Here is a 21,871-nt window from a genome sequence, read left to right as displayed (position 1 = left end):
TCATGGGCTACGCAATTACCGGTAAATGTCATTTTCAGAAAGGCGTCAAGAATGAAAGAATTTCAAGCATTAGTGAGGGGGCTTGGAACATAACCCTCGCTAATTTGGTGGGGGTGGTTACTGTACTGTATGATACTGTGCAATATTGTAATCAATACAGTACTATACCTGAATTTGAAAAAATGTAGAAATTAGTGAACATACAGATGTGTAATGAAACATTAGGCCTATAAGTCACAGATAACACTTCCTGGACTGCCGAGATGATTCCGGACATCTGCCAACCAATCAAAGATTTTCGTAAATGGGACTATTTCTCAAAACTGCCGAAATGTCAGATCTACTGAATAATCAGCTGCCGAATAGTAGGACTTTTACTGTAGTTTCCAGTACATCAGGAAATCATTTACTATGCTGGGTGATAACCATATAAGTAAATTATGGCACCTGGTGGTTTAGTGGGTAGTTGAGGTGCTCCAATCGGATAGAGCCTGTGTAGGTTTATATCCAAGGGGTAGTTGGGGTTTATTGCTCACGTAATGCCACTCTGGGATGAGTGAGGTTGGTCACTCTCATCTTTAACATCAGGACCAACTTGCCTAGCCCCGGTTCCTATGCTCCTTATGAAGCGACATAGGATTGGATGATGGATGGATGGTTTTCTTGGTGTTTAGCATTATTTTGGATATTCATATGTGTCTTTTGATGTCTAAATATGCCTGAATGACTGGAAAACACTGCCAAAGTAAGCAGAGGTGCTGGACAAGTTGGTTAAGTATAGGTTGGAGGTTGGGTATAGGTAGGGTCAAGGCATATTACAGGGGATATTGTTCATTATCCAGACATTGGCACTACATGGACATGCCTTTGGCTCTAGTACGTCAGATAATTGAGGGATTACTGTATACATAAAATTAGATGGAGCCAAGAATTTTAATGCATAATTCTCCTACTCACATGTTTTCTCTGTTCTGTTTCAGTATCTTCTCTGTTTGTAGACCTTCTCCTTATATGCATTCTTTTTCCTGTTTCTGGATCCTATGATGCCATTTTGTTTGATGATTGAAAACCTGTATATCTAATCCGATAACTATTGTTTCGCAGGTGTGGCAGTTGTTGGAACTACAGAATGAACCACTCCTGGCAGCCGGGGATGATTTGAGTAGTCTGGGTGATGCCAACTTGTGTCTGGATGTGGCACGACTCTGCAGCCTGGCCAAGATGGGAAAGTTGTCTGTCAATACTTCAGGAGATGATGAGAGTTTAGGGGCCAGTGGAGATGAGGGTTTTGATGATGACCTGGGTAGTGAAGATGGGACAGATGGAGGTGGTGTTGAAAAAGGTGATGATTTTGAAGACAGTGAAGAAGACTTATTAGGAAAGCACTCAGAAGATGATGAGAGCTCTCATGGTGAGGAAATGGAATATGAAAATGAAGATGGCATTGACAACATGAACCTGGATACTAATTTTGATAATGACACTGATGATGAAGTGGACAATTTTGATGAATTTATTGCACCGGAGGGATATGAAACAGATGACAGTGATGATGAAAATGTGACAAGGAAGATTAAAACTAAGAAAGAAGGAAAAATGAAAGAAGACAATGAAGTGGACAGTGATGTCTCGGAAGGGAAGTTAAAATCCAATAAGCACATTGAGATAGAACACCCTCAGAAATTCAAAAAGACTATTGTAGACACCAAGTTCTTCCGCCTGCGTGAGAGTGAGTGGGTTGCAGACAACGATGTCATTGGAGAGAACTACACTGGGGACTCTGATAATGTTGATTTCATGGCAGATATATCTGATGGTAGTGAGGAGGAGGTCAGTGAGTTTTTTTATTTTTTTTATTTCCTCAGGCCTTTGCATAATCTTTGTTCATTGTTCCCCGTGTTTTCCTATTCTCCTTGAGATACAGTACCGTCTTCCCATGTTTTTAATGGGTGTTAACCATTATACTGTATTGATCCTTCTGGAAGGCCTGTGCAGACAGCTGTGACAGTCTTTCCAGAAGACTGCAGGCAATTTCATACTTTGTTGTGCTCAGTTATTACACCCTAATGCATGATTATGCATGATGATGGGTCACATGGGTCCCCCCCCCCCCCTCACCTGCTTGTGACTGTCCTTCCAGAAAGCTGCAGAAAATTTTGTACCAGAATTTTTTGTACTCAGTCATTCCACTTATCTCTTGATAATTCTCAGTGAGTGGATCACATGGGTATCCCCTCCCCCCCAGCCCTGTAGAAGACTGCAGGAAATTTATTATTTTTTGCTATTCCATCCCTAGTCTTGATTATACCCAGTGAATGGATGGATGACAAGGTTCCCTCCTCAGCCTGCCAGAAGCATTTGCATCAGTCAGTCACCAACTGGACACCATGGAGTGAGGATGTTGCTCTGTTTCTCCGAAGTACCTCCCCTCCCCCCTCCCCACCTGCATTAGGAGCAGGAGTTACAATGTTTGTGATGGGTGATCTGAATGGAAGAGGTGACATTGGTCCAGTGGATAATGGTCATTGTGGAGTAACTAGGGGAGACTGATAATGGAAGGCAACTGAAGACTTGTGTCAGGAAAGGCACTCAAACATTTGTAACTCATATTTTAAGCGTACAGATGCACATAGACATACTTGACATAGAGGGAACAGAGAGACCTGAAAAGAGCTTGATTGAAAACATGCTCATAGAGAGAATGATGCTTGGGAGTGTCGTGGATATGAGTACGATGCAGAGGTTTATATGGTCACGTGATTGTGGTATGCAACATTAGCTGGGAGGAGTGATATGGATTAAAAGAGAGAGGAGCAGTCAGGACAAAAGACTAAGGCAGGAGACTGAGAAACAAAGAAGTGGCAGATAAATATCAGATTAAAGTAGTGGAGGAGTTGTAAAATTAGTAGGAAATGCTTGTGGACAAATTGTGCAATCTATATAGGAAGTGTTTAGTTAGGAATGACAAAGAAGTGCGTGCAGTGTGATATTGTGTGACTGGCAAATAAGATGGTGGGATGAAGAAGTTGAAAGAGCAATGGAGGAAATAAGGAAAAGTTTCCTGAGTGGATGCAGAAGAGGGACTCAGTGAAAGAAGAGAGTACATTCCATAAGAAGCATGCATAGAAACAAGTAAAGAGGAAAAGGGAAGTAAATAATTATCCCTCTATCTGTCTAATGCCAGACGCCTTAATCCCGTAAAGGGTGGCCACAAACAAATTGTCTCCATGTCGCCCTGTCCCCTGCCATTTCACTGCCCTGTTCCCAGCTCACACCCCCTCTCATAAAGCTCTCCACTCCATCCCTCCATCTCATCTTTGGCCTCCCTCTCCCCCCCCCTCCACCTCACTCACATACACTTTCCTCATCAGTCTCTCACTTTCCATCCTATCCATATGTCCATATGGCCAAACCATCTCAGTGTGTTTCTCCTAACGCTTCCTGTCGCATCCACATCCACACCACAATGCTCCTTCACTTCCTTATTTGTCAGTCTGTCTTTCCATGTATCTCCACATGCTCCTTTCAAATAACTAGTTTCCACTGCTATCACTCTTGACTTCTGTCTGTCCAACAGGGTCCAAGCTTCACTCCATATGTTAGAGTTGGTATAACAGTAGTCATTTAGTAACTTTTTCACTTCATGCTCACTTCCCTGTTTCTTATCACTGCTTTCAAGGAACCAGCAACCTTTCTTCCTTGTTGTACCCTTTCAAGCACTTCACCATCTAAACTTCCATCCTTACTCATTACACTACCCAAGTACTTAAACACACTCACATTTTCCATTTCCTCCTCATCCAACCTCACTGTACTTTCACTGACTTCGTTTGTCTCGAAGACCATAACTTTACTCCTCCCTGTATTCACTTTTCGATTCCATTTCTTAAACACTCTCCCAGACTCATCCACCAAGCCCTGCAGCTCCCCATTGCCATCACTGTACAACACAATATCATCTACAAATAACAGTACAGGAAGTTACCAGACACCGCCCTCTGTCATTAGGGCTGCTCCAACATCCACTTGCGCAGCCTTGTATGTCTTTTGTAATCCCATCCATATACAAATTGAACAACCATAGAGTCGTGCCACATTCCTGTTTCAATCCAGCTTTCAAATAGAAAAATCAATTCAGTTCATTATCCACATGCATTGCAGCCTTAGCACCCTCATACATACTCTTCACAACATTGAACAACTTCTGATCTGCTCCATATATTCCTAATACTGTACCCGGTACTTTCCACAATCCTTGTCTATCTACCCTGTCATATGCTTTCTCCAGATCCATAAAGGCTTCATACAACTCCTTTCCCTTCTCTAGAAACTTTTCCACTAAAGATCTAAGAATGAATATCTGATCTACAGAGCTTCTTCGCTGCCTGAAACCTCCCTGTTCTTCTCCAACTAATTCCTCTGTTATTTCCCAACGCTGTCAATGAGTATCCTACCATATACTTTTCCTATTACACTAAGAAGACAAATGCCCCTGTGATTACCACAAACTTCTTTTTTCTGTTTTCCATTTTCTATCTGTCTATCTGTGTATTGCCAGATGCCCTAATCCCTTATATGGGGTGGCCACAAACAAATTGCCTCCACGTCACACTGTCCCTCGCCATTTCACTGCCCTGCTCCCAATTCACACCCTCCTCTCATATTTCATTTACTCGGGACTTATCTTGGAAAGATCATATTACATCTCGTGTAAAATCTGCTTCCAAGAGATTGGGTGTGCTAAGCTGACTCCGCTCTTTCTTTACCCCTGCACAATTGTTGACTCTATACAGGGGTTTTATCCACCCCTGTGTGGAGTACAACTCTCATGTGTGGGGAGGTTCCCCACATACGGCTCTTCTCAATAGGGTGGAGTCAAAGGCTTTTCGTCTCATTAACTCTCCTCCTCTTACTGACTCCCTTCAACCTCTGTCTCTTTGCTGCACTGTTGCATCTTTATCTCTTTTCTATTGCTACTTTGATGGTCACTGCTCCTCTGAACTGTCTGCTTGCATTCCTCCACCTCTACGACGGGCGCGTAGCACCCGTCTGGCAACAAACTCTCATCCCTTTTCTGTCCAACTTTCTAATGCAGGAGTTAACCGTTACTCCCAGTCTTTCATTTATGCAACAGGTCAGCTCTGGAACTGTCTCCCTCTGTCTGTATTTCCTGCTGCCTGTGATCTCCAGTCTTTCAAACGCAGAGTGTCCAGGCATCTCAAAATGATTGGATCTTGAATTTGGCTCTATTGTATTTTGTTTTTCTCTTGGAGGGAACTGTTACTGCGGGCTCATGGCCTTTGGTTCCTTCTTCCTCGCATAAAATATATATATATATATATATATATATATATATACCTCTCCACTCCATCCCTCCATCTCATCCATAGCCTTTCCCTCTCTCTCCCCACTTCCACCTCACTCACATACACTCTCCTTGTCAGTCCCTCACTCTCCATCCTCTCCACATGGCCAAACTACCTAATTGTGTTTCTCCTAATGCTTCCTATCACATCCACATCCGCATCCACACCACAACGCTCCTTCACATCCTCATTTGTCAGTCTGTCTCTCCATGAGACTCCACAGGCTCCTCTCAAATAACTCATTTCCACTGCTCTCACTCTTGACTTTTGTCCCTCCAACAACGTCCAAGCTTCACTTCCATATGTCAGAGTTGGTATCACAATAGTGTCATGTAATAACATTTTCACTTCTGTACTCACTTCCCTGTTTCTTATCACTGCCTTCAAGGAACCAGCAACCTTTCTTCCTTGTTGTACCCATTCACGCACTTCACCCTCCAAACTTCCCTCCTTACTCATCACACTACCCAAGTACTTAAACCTACTCACATTTTCCATTTCCTCATCGTCCAACCTCTGTACATTCACTGATGTCACCTCTCTCGAAGACCATAACTTTACTCTTCCCAACATTCACCTTTAGAGTCCATTTCTTACACACACTCCCAAGTTCATCCACCAAGCCTTGGAGCTCCCCTTCATCTTCACTTAACAACACAGTATCATCTGCAAACAATGGTACAAGGAGTTTCCTAACACTGCCCTCTCTCACTAGGGCCACTCCAGCATCCACTGCCTTCCTTGTATCTCTTTTATAACCCCATCCATGTGCAGACTGAACAACCATGAAGACATGACACCCCTGTTTCAATCCAACCTTCAAGTAGAAAAATTCACTCAGTTCACTATCCACACGCACTGCAGCCTTAGCACCTTCATACATACTTACCACACCATTCAACAACTTCCCATCTACACCATGTATTCTTAATACTTTCCACAGTCCTTGTCTATTCACCCTGTCATATGCTTTCTCCAAATCCATGAAGGCTGCATACAACTTCTCTCTCTTCTCTAGACACTTTTCCACTAAAGATCTAAGAATGAATATCTGATCTACACAACCTCTTCCCGTCCTAAAGCCTCCCTGTTCTTCTCCAACCAATTCCTCAGTTATTTCCCTAACTCTGTCAATAGGTATTCTACCGTCTACTTTTCCTGTTACACTAAGAAGACAAATGCCCCTATGATTACCACACGCTTCTTTTACCCCTTTCCCTTTGTACAAGGGAATAATTATTTCTGACATCCAATCATCTGGGACTCTACCCTCCTCCTAGGCCAATCTGCACATCTTCCACATCCATTCTACTACTATCTCTCCCCCATGCTTCGTCATTGCACCACACACTCCATCAATTCCTGGGGCTTTTCCAATTTTGACTTTCTTCATTGCTTCCACAACCTCCATCCTACCAATTTCTTCCTGTCTTCTCACCTCTCTCCTTCACCCAGCCATTCCCCAGCACTTATACTCACATTACTTTCATTCTCTATGTTCAAAAATTCCTTAAAGTGTTCTCTCCATCTGTTCATTTTTTTACCCTTCTCCACTAGTAATTTACCATTTTTATCTTTCTTTCCCCTACTAACTTCATTGCCACCCTGTCTGACTCTCTTCCCCTCTTTCCAGAACATTTTCTTACATTCCCTCCACGTTACACTCAAATTCCTTCCAAATTCCTTAACCACTCTCTTCTTAATCTCTTTCACTAATCATTTCACCTCTCTCTTCTTTTCTACATATAACTGTCTCCTCTGTCTCTCATCTTCTTCCATGCCCCGATTTCTCATCCATTCATTATATGCTTTCTTCTTTTGTGCTACAGCCTGTCTCACCTCTTCATTCCACCACGTCCCCCATCTACTCCAATTCATATTTACCCAATTGCTCCTCCACTTCTCTCTTATATTCTGCCTTTTTCTCATCCTTTTGTAACCTTTCCACTCTCTTTACACCTACTCCTTCCTCCCGTCCTTCCTTTCCTCTATTTCTCCATTTTACTTGGACCTTGATTCTGACCAGAAAGTCCACTCCCCCAGCCTCTATATGCTCTTGCATCCATTACACATCTTCGCATCCTTTCATCCTCACACACATAATTATTCATTGCCTTCCTTTCATTCAGGTCACTATCCACCCTTCTCATCAGTTGCCATGTATACCTGTGGATCATTTTGTGCCTGAAGAGGGTATTGGCTATCACCAACCCTTTCCTGGCACAAATGTCCACTAACGCACTGCCATTCTCATCTGTGTCAGCAGGCACACCCCACTCACCAACTATTCCATCCACCTTCACATTCCCTACTTTACCATTCATATCACCAATCAAAAACATTCTCATATTCCTTTTAAACTTTTCCATGCACACTTCCACATTTGTCCAGAACTCTTCTCTCACTTTTCATGCACGATCTTGCATTGACGCATACACGCACACAATCGCCCACATTTGTATTCCAACTTTCAGTCTTACCCACACAGTCCTTGAACCAACTGATCCATACTGTCGTATATTCTCCTTCTATCTGTTACTTGCAACAATACACACTCCTTCTTTTGCCCTCTCATTCTCACCTACCCCTTTGTACAGGGGAATAATTATACCTGACTTCCAATCCTCCGTGACTCTCCCTTCCTCCCAGGCCAATCTGCACGTCTTCCACATCCATTCTACCACTATCTCTCCCCCATGCTTCAGCATTTCACCTCACACTCCATCAATTCCTGGGGCTTTCCCCATTTTAACTTTCTTCATTGCTTCCATAACTTCCATCTCTTCCTCTCTTCTCACATCCTTCCATCTCCCAGCCATTCTACATCCACTTATACTCGTGTTACTTTCATTCTCTGTGTTCAACAATTCCTTAAAGTGTTCTCTCCATCTGCTCACTTTTTCTCCCTTCTCCACTAGTAATCTACAATTTTTATCTTTCAATCCCCGACCAACATCTTCACCATCTTGTCAAACTCTCTTTACCTCTTTCCAGAATATTTTCGTACATTCCCAGAACTTTACACTCAAATTCCTTGCAAATTCCTCATCCACTCTCTTCTTACACTCTCTTACTAATTTTTTCACCACTCTCTTCCTCTCTTCATATAATTATCCTGGAACCAAAATGAATGCAAATTTCTTAGAAAATAGAAACTAGCCCTGGAAAGAGGTGCAAAAATGTAGAAGCAAAAGTGGAAAGAAGTGTGCAGTTGTGAAGGATGAAAGTGGAATGATACGGTACAAACCACCAAAGGGAGTGAAGTAAGAAATATTTCAAAAGGCTGATGAATGAGAATAGTGAGAGCAGAGCTCCTATAAACATGATTGGAGTTGGTGGTGTGCAGAGAAGGAATGTCATGCCAAGAAATGTAGCATTGGCGGAAGTGAAGATGCTGTGAAGGGGCTGAAGAATGGGAAAGCAGTGGGGGTTGATGAACAGAGATGAATAAGTGTAATGGAGAGAGTGGAATGAAGTGCTTGGCCAAGATAACGTGTGTAGGAAGGAATGATTGAGTGAAACTGTACCAGTAGAGTGGAAAAGGTCTGTGATTGTACCCCTTTACAAGAACAAAGGTGAACAGATGAGTGGAAAAATCATGGCAAAATCTAAGTGTTTTAGGCAAGGTATTCATTTTGCTTCGTTTCATTTAGTTTTTGAAGACTCCAACATGCTTGCATGCGTCAGTTTTGGTTACCTAATGGCAGCTGTCCATGCTGCTTGATCTCGGGCAGCTTCCCTATTCAGTCTCTTATTTCTGAGGTCACACTTAATGACCTCATCCCAGGTCTTTTTAGGTCTACCTCTTGCAACCCTACCCCTAATGTTAACATTTCTCACTTTCTGCACCCAAATGCCATATCATCCTCCATGCTCTCCACATGCCCAAACCACCTCAGTCTACCTCTCCTCATCAAAACACCAATACACTCCAGCCCCATCCTGCCCATCAACTCCACCATCGCAAACCTAGTCCCCCCCAGGCCTCACACTCAGGGACGCACTGCACATCCACCTAATCATTGTCATTTCTGTACATTTGAGCATGCAAATATGCTCTTCCTTAACTGCCCAGGTCTCACTGCCATACAGAATTACACCCCTAACACATGCTGCATACAAGGATCCCTTATAATGGCAGGAGAGCCCTCTCAGTGTCAGGAGAGGCAACAGCTCCCTGAACTTCTTCCAAGCAGTCCTTCACTCAAGCCACAGAGCTAGCTCCAGCCCCACCTCCAGCACATTACATGTCTCTCAACAAAACTCTTCCACAGTCTCAAAATACCCACCAGCAGGTTCAATCCTTTCACGCTTAACAATCTCCACCTGCTCTCCCTGACACATTGCACACACAAAATCAGCATTATCTTGTAGTCTACCTCTAATACCACAACATCTGTAATGCACCCACTTAACACAGACACTACACAAAATGGAATTACTTTCCATGCCCATGTGGCAAATTGCACATGTCCATTCTCCCTCTTCCTTTACAGTACTGCCACCAGCCCTAGATACCATCACTTTTGTTTTATCTGCATTTACTCTGAAGCCCTTGTGCCTCATACCATATCTCCACTTTCCAAAAATTTCCTCTGCCTCCCTTTCATTCTCTGCAATCAACACCAAATCATCAGCATACAACATCTCCCACGGGAGGCCATTTCTGAAGTCAAGTGAGAGGGCTTCAAGTACCATGATAAACAACAAGGGGCTTTAAACTGACCTTTGGTGCACACCAACATCCATGGAAATCTCATTACTCAAATCTCCATTCACCCTTACCTGGGTGCAAGCACCCACATATATGGCCATAACCACCCTAACTAGCCACTCTTTGATCCCAAGCTTTCTCATCACCCACTTCACCACCTGTCTAGGGACTCTGTCAAAGGCCTTCTACAAATCAACAGAAACAAAGTACAGTTCCTTTTTCTTTCCTATATATTTTTCCTGAAGCTGTCAGAGCTGATGACAGGGAGAGCTGGAGCTCCTGTTTCATCACCCCTCGGGACTAGTTCTTGATCATCCCCCTTTGCTGAAGTTTTTCAGTGTTTCAGTAACACAGAGAGTAGGCCAGCATGCTCTCAAATACATGTTTCTCTAACTGTCAACACCAAATTACATGCACAGTACACGCTACACTTCCTTCTCAAAATTAAAAAATTAAAATGGCGCATATTAATGAAGCCTCGGAGTCCCTGGGAGGGAGGGAGGACCATAATTACCCCCACCATCTGCCTCTCTCCTGGTGATGACTCTAAGAGATGCCTGGAACCACTGTCTGACTCACTTCTTCATTTCTGCAACATTCGTGGCCTTTCCTCTAATTTTCTCTCTGTTGAACATCACCTCTCCTCCTCTAAACCTCACCTTCTCTTTTTAACTGAGACTCAGCTGTCTGAGGCAACTGACAGCAAACCCTTTTCTGTATCCTCCTACTTTCTTAATACTCATTTCAAAGCCAAAGGTGGTTGTTGTGTATATGTACATAACGTTTTGTCTTGTTCTCGTGTTCCTGAACTTGATTCTTCTGAATTCTCTACTCTCTGGCTTCGGCTTTCCTGTCATTCTCTGACTAAATATATCTGTGCTGTTTACTAATCCCCTAATTCTACTGACTATCAAAAATTCTTTGACTATCTTACTTGTGCAGTGGAACACATTCTATCCTATCTATCTATCTATTGCAAGATGCCTCAATCCCGTTTGGGGTGGCCACAAACAAATCGCCTCCAAGTCGCCCTGTCCCCCGCCATTTCACTGCCCTGCTCCCAACTCACACCCCCCTCTCTCATATACCTCTCCACTCCATCCCTCCATCTCATCCTCGGCCTCCCCCTCCCTCTTCCCCCCTCCACCTCACTCACATACACTCTCTTCGTCAGTCTTTCACCCTCCATCCTCTTCACATGGCCAAACCACCTCAGTGTGTTCCTCATAACGCTTCCTATCACATCCACATCCACACCACAATGCCCCTTTATATCCTCATTCATCAGCCTGTCTCTCCACGTGACTCCACAGGCTCCTCTTAAATAACTCATTTCCACTGCTCTCACTCTTGACTTGCGTCCTTCCAACAATGTCCAAGCTTCACTTCCGTACGTTAGAGTTGGTATCACAATACTGTCATGTAGTAACTTTTTCACTTCCATGCTCACTTCCCTGTTTCTTATCACTGCTTTCAAAGAACCAGCAACCTTTCTTCCCTGCTGTACCCTTTCAAGCACTTCACCCTCCAAACCTCCATCCTTACTCATCACACTACCCAAGTACTTAAACGTACTCACATTCTCCAATTCCTCACCATCCAACCTCGCTGCACACCCACTAACTTCACCTCTCTCAAAGACCATCACTTTACTCTTCCTTACATTCATCTTTAGATTCCATTTCTTACACACTCTCTCAAACTCATCCACCAAGCCTTGCAGCTCCCCTTCGTCTTCACTCAACAACACAGTATCATCTGCAAACAACAGTACAGGGAGTTTCCAAACACTATCCTCTCTCACCAGGGCCACTCCAACATCCACTACCCTACCTTGTACCTCTTTTATTACCCCATCCATGTACAGATTGAACAACCATGGAGACATGACACATCCCTGTTTCAAACCAACTTTCAAAGAGAAAAATTCACTTAGTTCACCATCCACACGCACTGCAGCCTTCGCACCATCGTACATACTCTTCACAGCATTCAACAACTTCCCATCAACTCCATATATTCTTAACAGTTTCCACAATCCTTGTCTATCCACCCTGTCATATGCTTTCTCCAAATCCATGAAAGCCGCATACAACTTCTTTCCCTTCTCTAGAAACTTTTCCACTAAAGATCTAAGAATGAATATCTGATCTACACAACCTCTTCCCTTCCTAAAGCCTCCCTGTTCCTCTCCAACTAATTTCTCTGTTCTTTCTCTAACTCTGTCTATAAGTATCCTACCATACACTTTTCCTATTATACTAAGAAGACAAATGCCCCTATGATTACCACACACTTCTTTTTCCCCTTTTCCTTTGTACAAGGGAATAATTATACCTGACTTCCAATCCTCCGGGACTCTACCTTCCTCCCAGGCCAATCTGCACATCTTCCACATCCATTCTACTACTATCTCTCCCCCATGCTTCAGCATTTCATCACACACTCCATCAATTCCTGGGGCTTTCCCCGATATAACTTTCTTCATTGCTTCCACAACTCTATCCTACTGATTTCTTCCTGTCTTCTCACCTCCCTCCTTCTCCCAGCCATTCCCCAGCCACTTATATTCGCATTACTTCCATCCTCTCTATTCAACACTTCCTTAAAGTGTTCTCTCCGTCTGTTCACTTTTTCTCCCTTCTCCACTAGTAATCTACCATTTTTATCTTTCACTCCCCTGCTAACTTCACTTCCACCCTGTCTTACTCTTTTCACTTCTCTCCAGAACATTTTCTTACAGTCCCTCCACTTTACACTCAAATTCCTTCCAAATTCCTCATCCATTCTCTTCTTACTCTCTCTTACTATTCTTTTCACCTCTCTCTTTCTTTCCACATATAACTCTCTCTTCCGCCTCTCAACTTCTTCCACGCCCCTATTTCTCATCCATTCATTGTATGCTTTCTTCTTTTGTGCCACAGCCTGTTTCACCTCTTCAGTCCACCACGCTGTTCCTTGCACCCCGCTCCATCTTCTCTTCCTTCCACACACCACATCACATGCTGCACATATTTCTTCCGTAAATATCTTACACACACCTTCCACGTCTCGCATCTGCTCCAATTCATATTTGCCCAATCGTTCCTCCGCTTCTCTCTTATACTCTGCCTTTTTCTCATCCTCTTGTAACCTTTCCACTGTCCTTGCAACTACTCCTTCCTCTCGTCTTTCCCTTCTTCTATTCCTCCATCTTACTTGCATTCTAATTCTGGCCACCACCAAGTAGTGGTCAGAAAGTCCACTCCCCCAACCTCTATAGACTCTTGCATCCTTTACACATCTTCGTATCCTTTCATCCCCACACACATAATCATTCATTGCCTTCCTTTCATTCAGTTCGCCACCCACCCTTCTCATCACTCGCCATGTATACCTGTGGATCATTTTATGCCTGAAGAGGGTATTGGCTATCACCAACCCCCTCCCAGCACAAATGTCCACTAACGCACTCCCATTCTCATCTATCTCGGCAGGCACACCCCACTCACCAACTATTCCATACACCTTCACATTCCCAACTTTACCATTCATATCACCAATCAAAAACACTCTCTCATTCCTTCCAAACTTTTCCATGCACACTTCCACATTTGTCCAGAACTCTTCTCTCACGCTTCTAGCACGATCTTGCGTTGGTGCATACACACACACAATCGCCCACATTTGTATTCCAACTTTCAACTTTACCCACACAATCCTTGATCCAACTGATCCATATTGTCTTATGCTCCTCTTCCATCTTTTACTCACAACTATACATACTCCTTCCTTTGTCCTCTCATTATCACCTACTCCTGCACATATACCCCATCCATACTCCCATTCTCTCACACTTTCTCCTCTCCATTTTGTTTCAGTTATTCCACATACATCCACTTTCGCACCCTGAAGCATCTGGACAATCTCTCTCCCTTTCACCTCATCATTCGCTCCTCTTACATTCCTTGTACTCATTACCAAGTCCTTTGTCCGGTCCTGGGTCGTCATCGTTTGGTCAGTCTTTGTCCGAGGCTTCTTGTTTGTTTTTTTAGTTAGTTGTTTTCCGGGGAGGGGCACTAACCCTCCGCCAACCTTTTTAGTCTCCATTCTAGGAGATTTCTTCCTTCCATCCACTTCTGTCTTTCCTTCATTCTTTCCACATCCTTCTGCCTACGGGTGACTTTACACTTCCTCTTCTGTCTTTCTTTCCTTCATTCTTTCCTCTTCCTTCTGCCTGTGAGTGACTCAGCACTGAGTGACAGGCCAAATGGTTTCCCGTACACCAGGAAACCATTTACAATGCTGGGTGGTGACCATATAACCAAGTTTTGGCGCCTGGTAGTTTAGTGGGTAATTAAGGCACTCCAGTCAGATTGAGCTGGTGAAGGTCTGTATCCAAGGGGTGGTTGGGGTTTATTGCTCACATAATGCCACTCAGGGATGAGTGAGGCTGGTCACTCTCATCTTAAATGTCACGACCAACTTGCCTAGCCCCGGGCTCCTACGCCCCTCATGGGCAATGTAGGATTGGATGATGGATGATGGATGGATTCAATGTTCACCACCACCTTTGACTCTCGTCTCCTTTCACTCATCCACCTGGTGAACAAACCTATATCTTTTCTATCCTTAATGACCTAGAGCAGCTTGTACAGCACCCTACCCTTATCCCTGACCGCCTCGGCGAGAGCTCCAACATACTTGACCTCTTCCTTACAACTAATTCTTCTGCTTATGCTGTTAATCTTTCTTCTCTGTTGGGCTCCTCTGATCACAACTTTATTACCTTAACCTGTCCTGTCGCTTCGGTACAGCCTGCATACCCTCCAAAGAAACTTCGACTGTGGCACTTTGGAACTGCAGACTTGGAGGCCCTCAGGCAGTACTTCTTTGATTTTCCCTGGAATTGTTATTGCTTCTGTGGCTGGGAGCCATCTGAGTGTGCCTTGTGCATATCGGAGGTTATTCTCTTGGGGATGGAAGCATACATTCCTTTCTCATATCCTTTGAATAATGCAAGAAAGCCTTAGTTTAATCACGCTTGTTCTAATGCTGTCTGCAACAAGGAGAGGGCCTATAAAAGGTACCAGAGCCAACCCACCCCTGAATCACATCTTTTTTGTTTCTGCCCGATATCGTGATAAGTCTGTTCTTTGCATTGCTAATAATAATTTCATCCATCATCATCATCATCCAATCCTACACTGCCCCATAAGGAGCGTAGGAGTCCAGGGCTAGGCAGTTGGTCGCGACATAAGATGAGAGTGACCAAGCTCACTCATAATTTCATCTGTACTAAATTCTGTCAACTCTCCAGCTCAAATTCTTCCTGCTCCTTCTGTCACCTTGCCAAAAACATTTCTAACAACTTTACCTCATCATCCTTCCCTCCTCTTTTCTGCTCTGATGGTTCTGTAGCTATTTCTTCTACTGATAAAGCAGATCTGTTCGCTCAGACTTTCTCCTCCAATTCCACCTTAGACGATTCCGGTGCTGTTCCTCCATCACTTCCCCCCTCTGACTTCCTCATGGCTGACATTAAAATTTCTTCAGCTGATGTATTTTCTGCCATCTCAGGCCTCAAAACTAACAAGGCATATGGGCCTGATGAGGTCCCTCCTGTTGTCCTCAAGAACTGTGCTTCTGTGCTTACACCCTGCCTAGGTAAGCTTTTGCCTTTGTCTTTCACCTTATACCTTTCCTTTTTGCTGGAAGTTTGCTCTTATTCAGCGAGTCCCAAAGAAGGGTGACCATTCCCAACCCTCTAACTATCATCCAATTGCTTTAAGATCCTGTATCTCAAAAGTTTTTGAGTCTGTTCTTAACAGAAAAATTTTAAAGCATCTTTCCATTCACAACCTTCTTTCTGAAAGTCAGTATGGGTTCCATCAGGGACGCTTCACTGGTGATCTTCTTGTCTACCTTTCAGACTCCTGGTCATCCTCCTTTCGAGACTTTGGCAAAAGCTTTGCGATTGTAGTTGACATGTCAAAGGCGTTTGATCAAGTCTGGCATAAATTTTTAATTTCCAAACTGCCCTTTTACAGTTTCTGTCCTTCTATCTGTGCTTTCATCTACAGCATCCCTTTTGGTCGTTTTATAGCTGCTGTTGTAGACAGCCATCGTTCTTCTCCTAGATCTGTCAACAGTGGTGTTCCTCAGGGCTCTGTCTTATCACCAACTCTCTTCCTTTTATTCATCAATGATCTTCTAAGCTGTACATCTAACCCTAACCACTTGTATGCTGATGATTCCACCTTTCATCTTTCCATTCTGTTCCCGCAATGTCCATCCCAGCAGTTACTTCAGCAAACAAGGGATGGGGCTATGGCACACGTAATGTCTGACTTGGTTTGTATCTCTGACTGGGATAAAAATAATGTTGTTTTTAATGTATCAAACACTCATTTTTTTATTTTTATTTTTTTTTTTAATGCGAGGAAGCAGGAACCAAAGGCTGAGCTCGCATTAACGTTCCTTCCAAGAAAGAAACAAAAACAATACAAAAGAGAGCCAAATTCAAGATCCATTCATTGCGAGATGCCTGGACACACTGCGTTTGAAAGACTGGAGATCATAGGAAGTAGGAAATACAGACAGAGGGAAACAGTTCCAGAGTTGACCTATTGCATAAATGAGGGACTGATAGTAACAGTTAATCTCTTGCATTAGAGAGTTGGACAGCAAAGGGATGAGAGTTTGTTGCTAGACGGGTGCTACGCGCCCGTCTTAGAGATGGAGGGACGCAAGCAGACAGTTTAAAGGAGCAGTGACCAGTGAAGTAGCGATAGAAAAGAGATAAAGAGGCAACAGCGCGGCAAACAGACAAAGGTCGAAGGGAGCCAGTAAGAGGAGGAGAGTTGATGAGATGAACAGCCTTTGACTCCACCCTATTGAGAAGAGCTGTATGTGTGGAGCCTCCCCACACATGAGAGTTGTACTCTAAACAGGGACGAATAAAACCCCTGTATAAATTCAACACCCTGCAGGAGTAAAGAAGACATGGAGTCTGCTGAGCACACCCAATCTCTTGGAAGCAGATTTCACAAGAGATGCAATGTGATCTTTCCAAGATGAGTCCCGTGTGAATGAAACCCTAACTATGTTCAAGGATGATCCAGGATTGAGCTGGATATTATTAAACAGTGGGTATTCCTGTGGAAGATTTTGACGGGTTGATAGGTGTAAAAACTGAGTCTTTGATGCATTAAAAACAACAAGGTTATTTTTACCCCAGTCAGAGATACGAGCCAAGTCATACACTAGGTGTGCCATAGCCTCATCCCTCGTTTGTTGAAGTAACTGCTGAAATGGACGTTGCCGGAACTGAATGGAAAGGTGAAGGGTGGAACCATCAGAGTTCGAGTGGATAGGGTTAGATGTACAGCTTAGAAGATCATCGATGAATAAAAGGAAGAGAGTTAGTGATAGGATAGAGCCCCGAGGAACACCACTGTTAATAGATCCAGGAGAAGAACGATGACTATCTACAACAGCAGCTATAGAACGATTGGAAAGGAAGCTATAAATGAAGGCACAGATAGAAGGATAGAAACCATAAGAGAGCAGTTTGGAAATTAAAGATTTATGTCAGACTCGATCTAAAGCCTTTGAAATGTCAAGTGCAATGGCAAAGCTTTCGCCAAAGTCCCGAAAGGAGGATGACCAGGAATCTGAAAGGTAGGTGAGAAGATTGTCAGTGGAGCGTCCCTAACGGAACTCATACTGACGATCAGAAAGAAGGTTGTGACAGGAAAGATGCTTTAAAAGTTTTCTATTAACCCCTAAACCGCGGGGCGTCACTTTCGTGACGCTCGGGCGCAATGGATCATACCGCGGGACGTCACTTTTGTGATTCTGTGTTATTTTGAATTATCTCGGGCTTTCAAGTTGTGGCTTGTATCATCTATCAGTACTGCCAATGTCCAACACTAGTCAGCACTTCAAGTCTCATCTGTACTCCCATCCATTGTTGACATTTTAACCATTTTCCCTCCTTCCTGACTCCCCTCCCTACCTGCCCTCCATTACCCTGTGCTCTCACCTCCCCAGCCGCGCTGCGCTAAGCAAATCTCCCCCGGATTTTTCCACAGATTTCACCCGTTGAAATAAGCCCTATGCCCTATACTTTTACAAAAAAAATATATACCAAAAAAAAAATAAGGTAAGTGATAGTGGTATACACCAGGAATTGGCTAATTGTCACCTGACAACACCTCACATGCATTCATTCGTTACATTACCACGGTAATTTCCCCTTTGAATTATGCCTTGTAATCTATTTCTGTAATAAAAATATATATCAGAAAGGAAGGGAGAAGCCTAAGTGACATTTACATTCGCCTACCTATTTCTTTATGTATTGCCGAGATTTTCTACCAATAATTTATTAGCATGTAAGTTAGCAGCTGTCAGCCCCATTGTCACTGTCAACCCTTGCGTTCTCAGATAAGCTGCGGCATTTATTTCCTTGTCCTCCTCTGTGGTCAAAGCATGTCGCACTCGCGCCCCTCCATTTCTGCCGCTTCTGCGCCCATTGCAAAGGGCCCCGTGACCTCTACACCCAGAAAAACTTGTGGGGGAAGCAGGAAAGGACTAAGTGACTGCAGTGGAACGTGAACTTTCCGAATTATCAATGGTGATGATGGATAGTGATTTTGACCCTTCGGGGGATTCGTGTGATGAACCGGGCGAGGAAATCGTGCCAGAAACTACTAGTACGAATGCTTCAGTGTCCCAAGTTATCCCTAGCTCCAAGGGAAAGGAGCCGTTAGTGCAGCAAGGGAAGGAATTTGGGAAGGAAGTGAAAAGGCAGCGTGTTAGCCCCGGAACAATGGCCCCGCGTGACCCAGCCCGCCATGAGTCCCAAGTTGATTGACCTCCCCGTTCCCCAAGCCCCACTTCACTCATTTCTTCCTCTTCTTCTGCTGCATTATCTCCGGATTCTTCGTCGTCGGAGTCACCATCAACATCAACAGTGAAGGCAGGCCTTAGAGGAAGAGGTAAATCCCTGACCCGTAAAAGTAGAGTTGCTAGTAGAGTAAGGGCTGCTAGTGCTGTACGGCAACCCAGGGTCAGTGCGAGTGACCTTGAATGTGATAAATCTGCCTCACAGCCACCCTCCACCCTCACCCACCCTGCACCGCCATGACAGGGAATCCTGGACGCCTTCGTGTGGACGGAAAAGTCCGATTTTGTCCCTGAATATCTCGATTTTGATGAGAGTTCCTCAGGAGTACAGCCTGCCTTCACTCTTGGCGAGGATGCTGAGTGTGTGGACTTCCTTTTGGCCTTCCTCGATGATGAAGTCATGCAGCACATATGTGATGAGACCAACAGGTATGAATCACATGCTGCAATTGGTACGGGTGCAGCCAAGATGCAACAGTGGTCCATGCTGGGAGTGCAGGAGCTGTACGTGTTCTTCGCCCTCATGCTTCTCATGCCACACTCAAAGAAGCATGAGTTGGAAGAATACTGGTCCATGGACCCCTTACTACCCTCACCCACCTTCAGTAAGTACATGGCCTGAGATCGCTTCCGGAACATCATGGGAAACCTGCGCTTTGCCAACAACGATGTACCTTCCCAAACTGACCCACTCTGGAAGATCCGGGAGATTCTGAGTGGGTCAGTTTGAAGGATAAGTTTATGACATTCTTCCACCCCTTTCAGAAGGTTGTCATTGACGAATCCTTGGTTTTGTTCAGAGGACGTCTTAGGTTTGTGCAGTACATTCCAAGCAAATGCCATCACTTTGGAATCAAGTTCTTTGTACTGTGTGACTGTAAGACGGGGTACATCCTTGACTTTGTCATTTATTCAGCCAGCACTGTCGATCTTGATAAAACACACCCCTTTGGCTTCTCAGGCTGTGTAGTGAAAGTGCTCCTTGAAAGGTATTTTGGCGGGAATCATGTGCTGTATACAGACAACTATTATACAGCACCGAAACTTGCCAAATACCTTTCAGAGCACGGCATCGGCTCCTGCGGCACTGTGAAGAGTAATCGTGCCCACTTCCCTAAATTCCCAGAGGTAGGAACCTCGCAGCGAGGAGACGTGCACCTAAGCAAGTCTGGGAAGATGCTGGCAATACGGTGGCATGACAAGAGGGTCATGCACATGCTCACCACCGTACATAAGGGGGAAATGACGGACAGTAGGAAGGTCGACCGTAGGACAGGCGAACCTGTGAGGAAACCTGATGCTGTGTTAGACTACAGTATCAACATGCGGCTGGTGGACAAGTCCGACATGATGATTGGAGAGATCGACTGCCTCAGGAAGAATACTAGGTGGTACAGGAAAGTTTTTCTGCATCTCATAGACATGATGATGCTGAACGCCTTCATCCTGTACAAGATGAAGGTCAAGCCACCCAAGTCCTTCTCCCTGAGGTTGTTCGCCAGGACTTGTGTTCAGCAGCTGCTTGAAAGATATGGTAGGGTGACAGCAGCAGCTCCAAGGCGCCATGCAGTAAGACTTCCCGACAGACCTGAGCAGAGGACATACATGGATCGGCACAGACTGGTGCAAATGCCTGCCACATGGAAGAGGAAGGCTGCGATCCGCAGGTGCCAGGTGTGTACACATACCACCCGACGCACACCTGAGCACAAACGCACCTCTTGGCAGTGCGCTGAGTGCCAGGTTCCCCTCTGTGTTACCTGCTTCTTTGATTACCACAGCCAGAAGCAGTTCTAAAAGTGCAAGTGGGAAAGGAAAGTAATGTGAAAATAATGTGTAAAGAATGTGTAAATAGCAAGTGAAAGCAATGGATGTTCAGTACATATGATTGAACAGTGTATTATAGTTTTATCTTACTGAAAGTGCCAGTGAGTAACATAGTGTAAGTAAAGTAGAAGGTAAATATTGAAAATACAATATAAAATGTAAATAGAAATGTAAGTAATTAGTAATATAAGAATATGAGTACAAATCTTGATGTTATAACAGTGAAAGTGAATCCGTGGCTCTCTACGTATTTTACTGAATGAAAAATTGAATGACTTCAGTGACAATAAACTAATACTACTGAAGGAAACTTATGGATAAAGACTCCAGATATATATAAGTGTTATATAGTAATAGAAATATAAAGTGTGAGGGGTTTTATGAATAATAAATGACAGAATACCAACAGCGAACTAGCGCAAGTGGGAAGGTCATACACGCTCGTAATTTTCATTGCTTTCATTCATTGCCAGACGTCATGTATCCCAAACGGGGTGGCCAAGTTTTCATAGTAGTTTTTTTTTTAGTATGGATCCCAAACTACTTGATAATCATAGAGTAGTGTTTATAGTGTTAATATCTGGCTGTGGTAATCGTATTATGGGTTGTCGGGAAGTGTAAAGTGGAGACTTCGTTACCCAACTTCAGAGGTCTCCACAAGTCCTATGGTAATCGACGAAGGCTCAACAAACATCCCAGGAGAAAGCTGAAGGTATGTGCCATATGCATATGTAATTTTAATATTCTAGGACTAATAACTGATTTTTGGCAAATATTTTTTGAGAGTCTGTCGGAGCCTGAATAACCCCACGGTACACGCAGAACATTGGGAAACATGCCCGCGGTGTAAGGGTTAAGAATTGACTCAAAAACTTTTGAGATACAGGATGTTAAGGCAATTGGATGACCGTTAGAGGATTGGGAATGGTCACCCTTCTTTGGGACTGGCTGATTGAGAGCAAACTTCCAGCAAGAAGGAAAGGTACAAGTTGATAGACAAAGGCAAAAGTGTTTGCCTAGGCAGGATGTAAGCACAGAAGCACAGTTCTTGAGAACAACAGGCAGGACTCCA

The 21,871-nt window shown here is 44.0% G+C and overlaps 1 protein-coding gene across 1 annotated transcript in view; it reads left to right on the top strand.

Moving 5' to 3' along the window:
• The window catches only part of LOC145404918 (U3 small nucleolar ribonucleoprotein MPP10-like), a 422,647-nt gene that overhangs the window by 81,169 nt on the left and 319,607 nt on the right, over nucleotides 1–21,871 (top strand). Inside the window, exon 3 of the mRNA XM_080276425.1 lies at nucleotides 1,105–1,830. Coding sequence (XP_080132551.1) covers nucleotides 1,105–1,830 — 726 coding nt within the window. The remainder of the gene's footprint in view (nucleotides 1–1,104; nucleotides 1,831–21,871) is intronic.

The sequence above is a fragment of the Coenobita brevimanus genome, chromosome 65, assembly GCF_032717465.1.
Source record: "Coenobita brevimanus isolate Jiangsu-jjx chromosome 65, ASM3271746v2, whole genome shotgun sequence".
Taxonomy (NCBI): Eukaryota; Metazoa; Arthropoda; class Malacostraca; order Decapoda; family Coenobitidae; genus Coenobita; species Coenobita brevimanus.
This window is presented reverse-complemented; position numbering and strand designations above follow the sequence as displayed.